Consider the following 10,960-nt stretch of genomic DNA (forward strand, 5'->3'; position numbering starts at 1 on the left):
ACAAGTTTTGTTGTAAATATATCAAGTCGTAATACAAATAGGCTATTAGTAAAATAGTTTTCTGGATAACTATCGTTGAGTGTTTTTGTTTTTAAATATAAAAGTTGTTAAATTAACCTCGAGCTCTGCGAATTGTTTAATGCAATATTCCCTGTAAAATACAATAAGAAAATTAAATCAAATAAATAAAATCAAAAGCAACTGAACTAGGCTATCATAAAAGAACAATAATTACAGTATGTAGGCCTAAATAATTTCTGAAAATTGATAGGGGGACATAGGCGAAGCCTGTGCATGGGGAACCAGTTGACATCAGTCATAAATTAATTGGCATAGTCTTGTAGCCTAATAAACCACCATTATAATAATATAATTATAACACACTTTCTAGGGAGAAAAAACGTCCAATTATTTCTAGGGAGCCACAACAGATAGGCATACGGTAGGCAATTTATCATTATAAGAATCAATCAAAAATTTCAAAAATTAATACAAGATTTATATAGACTGATGATGAAAATAATATTGGAACATCAATTTCACCAAATGCTTCTCTTATTTTTCACTTCATTTCTTCCAAGCTGTTGACTTTGATAGTATCTATTGAAACTCGATCTTTAACAAATCCTTAAACAAACAAAATCACAAGGGTTAATGCCTGGCGACCTCGGTGGCCAAGGTATGAGCCAAATATTACCTCTTAAAAATACACACACACGTCACAGCCAATCCAACAATTTGTTAACAAGATGTTACTGTTTTGTTTTTGTTCATCCCACAACAATGTAAGAAGAAGGTACCAGTACTGCTAATCAAAACAGTTGATTATAAATATTGTTGAATTTTCCTAGCAAATAATAAAAACTATACCTATATTTTATAAGTTTCTACCTCTAACACAGGATGCGTGAGACAAAGCTAAAATCTATTAGTTTTTTATAAACACCCTGTGTATGAACAAGCAAAACTACAAAAGTTAACTTTTATCCATAAAAATAACATAGACATTTTAATTTACAATTATTTTTTATTTTCTCTGTGACTAATATTTTACAAAACACTTCAATATAGGTACTAAATTAGGCCTAGATGTTTTTATAAGCTCTACAAAAGTAGCCCGGGCCTTAAACAAGGTGATAAATCTGGGTTCCCTTACTAGTCGTAGGTAGGTACAACTAGATGTAGGTACAACTGGTCGTAGGTACAACTAGATGTAGGTACAACTGGTTTTAGGTACAACTGGTTGTAGGTACAACTAGTCGTACGTAGGTACAACTAGACGCAGACGTACAGGTACAACTAGACGCAGACGTAGAGGTACAACTAGACGGTGGCGTACCTGACAAGTTGTACCTGCAGATTTTTAAGAGGTACAACAAGACGCATGCGCCACCGTCAAGTTGTATCTACAGATTTTGTACAAGGTACAAATAGACGCCTATCACCAAAATGCAGCAGGTACAACTAGACGCCAGTACAAGTAGATGGCGACCTCAAGGATAGAGTATGTTTTTTTTACCAAAAGTAAGTAGGAATAATAGTATATATTCAAGCTTTATCGAGGCGAAGCCGAGTTTGGAAAATGAGCGAGGGTTGAATAGCCACTATTTGCCCGTGTGATGAACTATATTTTTTATCATATTGCACCATAATTAGACAATAGACAATAGACAATAGACAAAGCTTTATTGTACATAACGCCTGATACAATAATTACAAAAGTAATTCCCAAGCTGGTACATGGTCAATTTATATCTAATTTATATCTAGGTTCCTTAATCTAATTATACCCTGACAAGAGTAAAAACTATTAAAATTTATCTTTAAAAAACGACTGAATTTTGTAATACGCTTTTTGGCTCAAAGTCTCTTTCAGTTTATATGTAAAATTTGATTTTGATAAAGTTCTGTATGAATTAGGTAAATGATTGTAGATTTTTAATCCCATGTAAAGAGGCACAGTTTCAAATTTTGTGTGCGAATGTTTGGGATGTTGAAAAGTTTTGTTATTATTTCTCGTTTGATAGTTATGATTTATTTTATATTTTTCATAAAAGAAAGGATTTGCATGAACATACTTTGCTATTTCAAATATATAAAGAGAAGGTAATGTTAAAATGGAATGTTTTTTGAAAAAAGGTTTACAGCTTTTTTTAGACTTCTGGTGAAAAATTGTTCTGAGAATTGACTTTTGGCAAGTGAACACTTTCCTGGCCTCTGCAGAGTTACCCCATAGAGTGACGCCATAAGCCAGCAAAGAATGAACATATGCATGATATACTGTCAAGCAGACTTCTAGCGGCGTGACCTTGGGCCCCCAGAGAGGAGGCAACTGTCCGGTGTTGGAATCGGCATTGCAAGTAGGCCACAGACATGGAGGACTGGGCATTGGGTCCCAGTGACATTCCTTTATCCAGGATGGAAGGGGTGTTTAGCTCTAGGAGAGATGGAAGTGCATCATAATCTCCAACCTACCTGTGTCTGTGGTTCTCTGGGCTTCGGCCTGCTTGTAGTGTGCGACCAGCATTCAGTGTGGCATATCCTCGACTCTGGAAGTAGCCTTTCCTGGAGGTGAAAACGGGCAAGTACCCGCAGCTCATGGGGACACTCAAGGGAAACGTAACTTTCCGCAGTGTGAGGGCAACGGTTTGTAGGCACTTATGCAAACTAATCCCTGTCTCTGATCACGGACGGTATGGTTATCTTGAGTGTGGGGGGTTCTTCCCGGAACCTCAATTGAGTTAAGGGTGTCGCCACCTTTGGTGGATAGGTTCATCCGGGTGGGTCCCACTTCTATACCTGCCTCCTTTTGGGAAACCCTGATGGCCTGGCAGTGATGTTGGGTCTGACGGGCAAACGAAGTAGATCGGGTGCTGGGTCCGAGCCCGCCAGGGGTATCCGGGGATCTATCGCTCTGGCTATCTCTGGTTTCCCAGCAACTGGGTAAGGCCTCGATTGGGTAGTGGTGTAAATGGGAGGTTGACGGTCCCCTCCTTCTGGCTATGATGGCGGGTTCTGCCTGTCAGGGATTAGATAGGTCCCGAGTGTCACTTGCACTAAATGCGTCGGGGCGCTCCAGTATGGTCCTCCAGGGTGTCGTACCTGGTGGAACCCAACTGGAGTGACGCTTAAACAAGTAGCCGGAATCCCTGGTTAGGATTGAGGGGCAACCCTCTTTCCGAAGGGTCTGCTTCGGCAGCCGGTGAGCCTGATGACCTTAAGTCATCCGCCCATGATGTGCTAAAGGTTGATGCGTAAGCTTCGGCCTACATCATGGGGCCCGGGTATGTCACATGATAGGTACCGGGTATGTAGTCAGGGGGCTTCGGCTCTCGTGACAAAGGAAGGAAGGAAGGAAGGCGTGACCTTGGATAGTACACTTAGTGAATACCTTGTTGACCTTAATTTTTTATTTAGATGATGAATGTGATCAGACCAACTTAATTTTGAGTCTAAATTTAGACCTAAAAACTTAACAATTTTTGTATTACTGATTGTGGTGTCTGTAACTCTGTTTCTGAGTTTAAATTGAAGAATATTAGTTTTACATTCATTTAATTTCAGGCCATGGCTCTCAAACCATTCATTGATTTTTTTAATTGTGCTGTCAAAAGTGAATTTAAGTTCACTTAGTGTTTTTCTTTTTAAAAGAGCAGTTGTGTCATCGGCATACAAAGTGAAAGCACAGGAATTTGTGGAAAGGCAATTAGGCAAGTCATTAATAAATATAATAAATAATAAAGGCCCAAGTATGGAACCTTGGGGAACACCATATGTAACGCTGGCCCAGTTAGAATAATATTTTATTGATTTTTGTATTACTATTGTGCGCTGCTTTCGATTGAATAGGTATGATCGTAATAATTCTAGTGCCATTCCCTCCAAGCCAATATTCTTCAATTTGATCAGCAGCAACCTGTGGTCCACACAGTCAAAAGCCCTGGATAAGTCACAGAAAACTCCTGCAGTCAACTGTGACTGATCCAGAGCTTCAAGGACACTACTAATATAAGTAAAAAGAGCATTATGTGTGCTTAGATTTCTTCTAAAACCAAACTGCTCTTGACACAGTTTTGAGTTACATTCCAGGTAATTTGCAATTCTAAGATGAATAATTTTTTCAAAAATTTTAGATACATTACTGAGTAAAGAAATTGGTCTGTAATTTTGACTGTTATTATGTGTTAATTTGATGTTACAATTACTGAAATAGTTTTCATTTAAAGACAACCTCCCAAACTACTTCTAGCTTGTTTTCAATTTAATTTGCTAAATGGAAACAAGCAGAGCTGTTTAGTAAGTGATTCAATAATTTTGTATATTACGATTGTGTTAGTGTAGGCCTACATTATACTCTCGATACTATTTACAATAAGGCTACAATTCGATCTTAAACAATCAATACCATACATAATTTCGATATATGCGATTGTTTACAATCAAATTTAAAACTGAGTTGACTACAGCTGATTTTTACTCCCTAGGGGCTAAAAACGCTTTTTGCTCCCTAAATTGGACTTTGGACCCACAACGCATGCATTAAAAACTGCTGTTCAGTATGGTGAAAAATCATTTTGGGCACAAGTAGTGTGATTTAGAGTAAGTATAAAACCTAATTTATCCCCAAATAAGTACGGTAGCCAATACACATAATACATTTCCACTAGGGATGTGTTCATTAGTTGGATAAAATTTAATTTCTTACTCAAAATTTGATTTGATACTGTCCACTTTATTTAGATTTTTGGAGTTTGTGTGTCAAGAATGATGTTTATTACGAGTCGTGAATCAAATTTATACAGCCAACATAACATTAATAGCCTAAACTCAACCATTAGTAGTATAGCAGGTTTTTTTTACCTAAAAGCATGTCAGCCTAGTATAGGCCTAATTATTATTCAACTAACTGAGGGTAAAATAGAATGGCAAAACCTACCTCAGATCGACTGTTTCCATTGCAGCAGATGGTGCGATAAATTACGGTTGGGTTTTCTTTGGCGAATCGCAATAGAATTCTGAAGGAATTGTAGTTTGCCATCTGAAATAAGTTAAACAGTGACTGTACAGGTGTGTTTAGAAATTTATGTCCGATAATCGAATCTCAACAGTAATATTTTGTCTGTGTAAGTTAAATCTAAGTACACGGTATCAGCAATTTGACACATAGTCCTACTTTCTCCCATTAGCTTGTCAACAACCCTTATGAGCAGTGGAAGTAAAATATGATATTTTATGGGGAAAATCACAAAATTTGCAATAACTTTTTAACTGTAACGGCAATGGGGGATGTACCATTTTCTTTAAAACCAAGATCATTGGTTTTTGGTTTAAATATGATGGGACTATAACATACTAAATTTTAGTCTAAATCGTTCTTGAGCGGTTTTTGTTACCGTACTTTATTTTAATGGGTTTTTATGTTAAAGTGACCATTAAATTAAAAAAAAAAACTGGAGATACTAAGGATTAGTAGCCTACTCCCCATACCAAATTTCATCAAAATCAGACCACAGGTTTGGTCGGTAGCTCTGTAGGCCTATAGGCCTACATCTAATAACACAGACATATACAAATGTTACTTCAAAAACCACTTTTTCGGGTTCAGAAGGACCCAAAACGGATATCCATACCCAAACCTCAAAATCGCAAGCACCTTCTTTAGGTACCTAGTGTTGCCGCCCTTTTTGTCACCTATTTATTCTTACTAAATTAATATTTACAGAAGAACCTCTTTAATCCGAACCCCCGTGATCCGAACGTCCACTAATCCGAACACCTCATTGCTGTACTTTATACACAGTACAGTAGTTCTCTATTGTATACTGTATTTAATGTACATTACTGTTTATTCACTATGTTAACTACTGTATTAAATAAAAACTGTAGGCTATTTTACTTTATAAAGCATTTTTTAACTTTTCCCGTAGCAATTACGATCCATTTTAGCCTTGTTTCAGCTATTGTTATGTAAAGACAACAATATGTTCTGTAATCCGAACTATTCAATAGTCCGAACTACCCCCGGTCCCAATTAGTTCGGATTAAAGAGGTTCTACTGTATTGCACTTTTTAGTTAGGTACGGTACACCTTAGCAGCCTTCTCTTTCACCCTTTTCCCTCTCTAGAACAGCCAAGCAAGGGTACTTAACTTCATTTCAAGAGAAGCATGAGACTTAAAAATAGCCTATGTATTTTTAATTTATTAGGCCTACTGCAAGTTAGACATTAAGTTAAGCAACACTCGGGTCCGTTTAGAAAACACAAGTAACTTAAAGGTAGGCCTACTAAGTAATTAAAATGGAAAAATATAATATCCTAGGTCAAGAAACCTTTCAACAGCCAAAAAACACGTGGATTTTTAACCAGGGCCGATTAACAGGGTGGCTAGTGAAATCACATTGAAAAATTCCCTGACTTTTCCCTGACAATTCCATGATTTTTTTAAACTTTCCCTGATCGACAAATTCAAAATTACAATTTTAATCCTGACCAATTCTTCAAAAGGACTAATCTTTATCTGAAGAATATCTTATGTTTCAAAAAAATACATAAAATCTATAGATACAGGCTAGCTTATATTCAAACTTTGCAACTTGCCTTAATAAAATTAAACTGAGTTTGATAAGATGAGTTTGATGAGTTTATAACAAAATTTAATTTGTACAAAAATACAAAATTTATTTGTACAGACATTTTTCTTAGTTTTCACCCACACGGCATACGTATTCTCACCAGATAGACCTTTCCTAACAATTATTAAAATTATTTTAAACATTTTACAATTTTCCCTGACTTATGACAAAATTCCCTGACTTTTCCATGACTTTTCCAGATATTTAATATTCCCTGACATTTCCAGGTTTTCCAGGTTTTCCAGGTCACTAGCCACCCTGGATTAAAAATAGATACAGTTGTGCTAGGCCTAGTTAAGCCAATCGTAAATAGCACTATTAAAAAACTTTAAATCCTGACCAGACTAAACATGAAAAAAAGCAAGAGGATACGCGTACGACGTGGATTAGGCGTCCAGCAGTTACTGTCATAACCTAACCTAACTAACCAGACTAAAAATCAAATTGAAGTTTAAATTATATTCATAAAATAAAATTATAAATGCCTCAAATTCTAACAAAAAATGTACAGTTAAGAAGAAATGGCATTATTAACAAAATCTTTGAAAACAAGTAAGACACCGATGGGATTTGATCTAAGTACCTCTTGAACATCAGCCGAGTACTATATCCACTACACCAAGAACACTGACGGCATTCCACCGTATCGTTGTGTTAATGGTGTTCCGGGCCATCACAACCCAGTGACGTCACTGCTGGACCAAATCCACGTTCGTTTACTGGACGTGTATCCTTTGCGAAAACATAAATCGTTAGTAAATGCTGGGAAGCATGTAATAAGCATGTAATAGCATGTAACTATAATGTTGTTATAAACTTGCCTGTCATTATTTGACCTTTTGTCATAATACCTTTTAATACTTTTTATTGAAATGGCGGCCATACAAAGTAGGTATTTTAATGAAAAAGAAAATAAGAAGCAAAGTTAAAGGAAGTTTGGGTGATTTTGAAAGCCCAGGAGTTTTTGTAAATATTTTTAACATCTATTTGTTGATTGGTGGTAGGCCTAGGACTAAATTTAATGTGTAGCATACACTATGGTAACAATAGAAAAAAAATTGCTGGAGGAATAGGTTAGCCTAGATGATAGGCCTAAAATAGTTTTAGGCCTAGGCAGGATCTTTTCATAAAATTATAATTTTTTTTTCGCTTACAAAATGGTACAAAATGGTGGTATGGGGGATGTTTACAATTTAGGAAATTAAAAAGAAATACAAAATAAGTTAAGACTAACTTAGCCTAACAGGAAGTACTTACCTTGACTTATTAATGGTAAAAATAAGTTACTTTGATAATGAGTAATACAATATACTTTATGTCAATATATGAGGCTTATAACTTAAGGTAAGTTCCAAAATAGAGATCGATGGTTCCAAGGAGATAGAGCTCTAACTTGGCCAATTTCGTGATAGGCCTATTATGACTAATGACTAATAGACAAATACTAGGCTAACATTACCAATACCAATGTGATGTTCAGTCCACTCCACTGAGCTAAAATTATCCAGTCCTGTTGTCTGCTGCTCAGTGTTGCCACCTCGATGGCTCGATGTTGCAATTTTACCCTAAAGGCGGGCTGAAATTACCCTAAATCTACTTTGGGCTACCCTAACATTAAAAATTATCCTAAGTGATACAATTTGGGTTTAATGCATTATACCATTGTTAATAAATATAAATCTTACATTAGGTGGTTGATTAGACTAATTTAAGTTTTAAAATCAATCAATATACGTCAAATACTTATTAAAAGCATGGCCAAATGTTGTACATTCACTGATGCGGTGCCTTAAAACTGTTGGTAACACTGGCAACAACAGCAATAATACAATATTGATACAATGATTTTATTTGGCCAATCAACAATATTGTTACAGGCTATGTCAAACCACGGCCACCTTTAACCATAGATAAAACATAAAACATACTTTAACTACAGGCCGGGGCCTTGTAGAATTGGCAACGTCGCAAGTGGTGTTGTTTAGTGACAGACGTCCCATAAGATAACATGGCAGACAGGTGCAGGTGACATAAGCTCATTAATTCGCACTTTATTGATTTAAATTTAAATATATGAATAACATGCATTTATTGAAAATATTGAAAATAAAACATATAGAATTGAAAACCGAAACAATATAAATTAAAAATCTTTATCTGTACATTTTAAGCGGAGTCAATATTGTCATAGTCCAGGAACCAATCTTTCGTAAAAACACTAATACTGTACCATTATTAGCTGCTTCCAAAGAAAACAGCTGTTACAACACCACTTGCGACGTAGCCACTTCAAAGGCCTCGGCCTCGAGTTAAAGGCGGCCGTGTGTCAAACAGTGTACAAGCATAAAATAAATATCAAGAGTTAAAAATCTAACTAAGCAAAAACCGATCAAAACCAACCATGTGCAAAAGATTTTAAAAACCATGCACAAAAAAATACAAAGCAAAGCAAAGCATGCCGTTCATAGAAAAATTGCATGCACTATGCAAAAAAAGGAATCAGACTGTTCACAGGAAAACTTACTTAACTAACTTAACTACAGTGTAAACAAATCTTTAAATTTGAAAAAAAGGATTTTCAACCAAGGGCCCTGTTTCATAAAAGGTGACAGGTGACAGAGGTGACGCGTATATTTGACATGTCTACAATTCTACAAATTTCTGTTTCATATAAGTTTAAAAATTTACAATTTTACGTCAAATATTTTTTACAAATATGTCAATGTCTTGACAAATTTGTCACATTTTTGTTTCATAAAACTTCTAGTGTGACAGGTGATTTTTGACAAATTGTCTAGGAATATGTTGACGTTGACAATATTGCGGTTTGGAAGTTTTCTTTCTTTCCAGGTTTCTCACATGGGAAGGTGATTGAAATAGTATACGTTACTAGTCCTGAAAAGTTTACCGGACGAGTGTGGTCGTTCCCGTGCGAGACGAAGTCGAGTCCGGTATACACATTTTGGACGAGTTACGTACGATAGTTTACGCCACACTCACACTACTAAATCTGTACAAATCCTTATATATTTCCACCAACTAAAGGACTAAAAATCACTAGTCATAGTCATAACCTAAAAGAGAGGTTATGTTTTTGTTTATAACCACTCATTGCCACCTAAATACTGTATAATCAGCTGATTGGTGTCCGGCAAAATTCATTACAGTACAGTAGTACGCAATGAAACCCCATTTGAATAAGCTGGCGGCAAACAGCTGTTTTCTGGACTAAATCCTTGCGTGGGAAGTTAGTCAAAATACTGTAATGTAGTGTGACGTCAAGTTTTATTCCTGAAACAAGGGCATGACCTAGCTCTTTTATCAGTTATCCTCGGGCATACATATATTTTTTTACTGCGTGTAATACAGTGGTGCATACAAATTGCATAAAATAATTTGTCACACTAACTTAACGGACAAAGAAATGGTATAAAACTGCCATTTTGGAGACTTAGTTTACACTAATTTTTCGGGGGGGTACCCCTGAACCCCCCAGCTACCCCCTGGTTCGCCCCCCCCCTTGTGGCTGTTCTAGATCCGCCACTGCTTAGCACTAAACCTAGTGTTATTATTTTGTACTGAACTAGTTACAGGTAAATCATTCATGCTGTTCTTAACCCTTTCTTTCCCAATTATCTAAATTTGAATCATGATTTTTAAGTGAGATTCCTGATTTCTGTGTCCCAATTACCTAAACGTGAGTCATAATTGAGTAGGGAATTAAGTTTATTTTAGGTTGGCAGCACTTTGGTCACATGTTAGTTTTAATATTTTTTCTGTCATTTCATTTGCAATTTGCATTTCATTTCATTCATGAGTTTTGGCATTTTGGTTTTGGAATTTAAATTAAAACAAAACAATGTGCCATTGTGGTTTCACCAATTAATCAATTAAATTAACGTTTGCATATTTTAATCCCACACCTTTAGCGATTAAGACAGGCATCTCACAGTACTTTAAACTTCGGGGGTTAAAACTCTTAAACAGTTTTAAGCCATAGCCAAGATTAAGTTTGGTAAGTAACATAACATGTAGGAATAGGATGGATGTTTGTCTATTGGGGATTGGCAGTTTGGATAGCTTACAGCTTCTTAAGCCGCGTTTACACCGGAGTTTCAAACAAAAAGTTGCAAACTTTGGGTACAATTTCTTAACTGGGCTATGCTAATATTGATTGAAACTATCGATTCGATTAGTAAACCTTCATGCGATTTTTTCACCATCAGCAAGTTTGGTTGGTTAGGTTAGGTTATGATAGTTTTATTTTATAATAGATATATTTCAAAATAACAATTATTGATCAATATTTTCAATTCGATAGTTTCAAT

The 10,960-nt window shown here is 35.9% G+C and overlaps 1 protein-coding gene across 15 annotated transcripts in view; it reads right to left on the reverse strand.

Annotated features, from left to right (window-relative positions):
- Positions 1-8,047, reverse strand: part of LOC128987974 (calcium uptake protein 1 homolog, mitochondrial) — a 51,089-nt gene extending 43,042 nt beyond the window's left edge. For 9 of the 15 annotated variants that reach the window (XR_008490306.1, XR_008490307.1, XR_008490305.1 and 6 more), the window contains exons 1-2: positions 7,890-8,046; positions 4,937-5,038 (exon numbers count right to left, since the gene is read on the reverse strand). Coding sequence is in view for 7 of the 15 variants with exons in the window: in XM_054409128.1 (XP_054265103.1) it covers positions 4,937-5,038 (102 nt within the window). In the remaining 8 variants the exon portion in view is untranslated. Of the gene's footprint in view, positions 1-4,936; positions 5,039-7,889 lie in introns of all 15 variants that reach the window. The other 6 variants (XM_054409133.1, XM_054409130.1, XM_054409129.1 and 3 more) reach the window with 3 other exon arrangements.
- Between the last annotated feature and the right edge of the window lie 2,913 nt (positions 8,048-10,960).

This window comes from Macrosteles quadrilineatus, unplaced genomic scaffold (assembly GCF_028750875.1).
Source record: "Macrosteles quadrilineatus isolate MER2022 unplaced genomic scaffold, UCM_ALF_1.0 Scaffold_2__2_contigs__length_208266976, whole genome shotgun sequence".
In the NCBI taxonomy this organism is placed as follows: Eukaryota; Metazoa; Arthropoda; class Insecta; order Hemiptera; family Cicadellidae; genus Macrosteles; species Macrosteles quadrilineatus.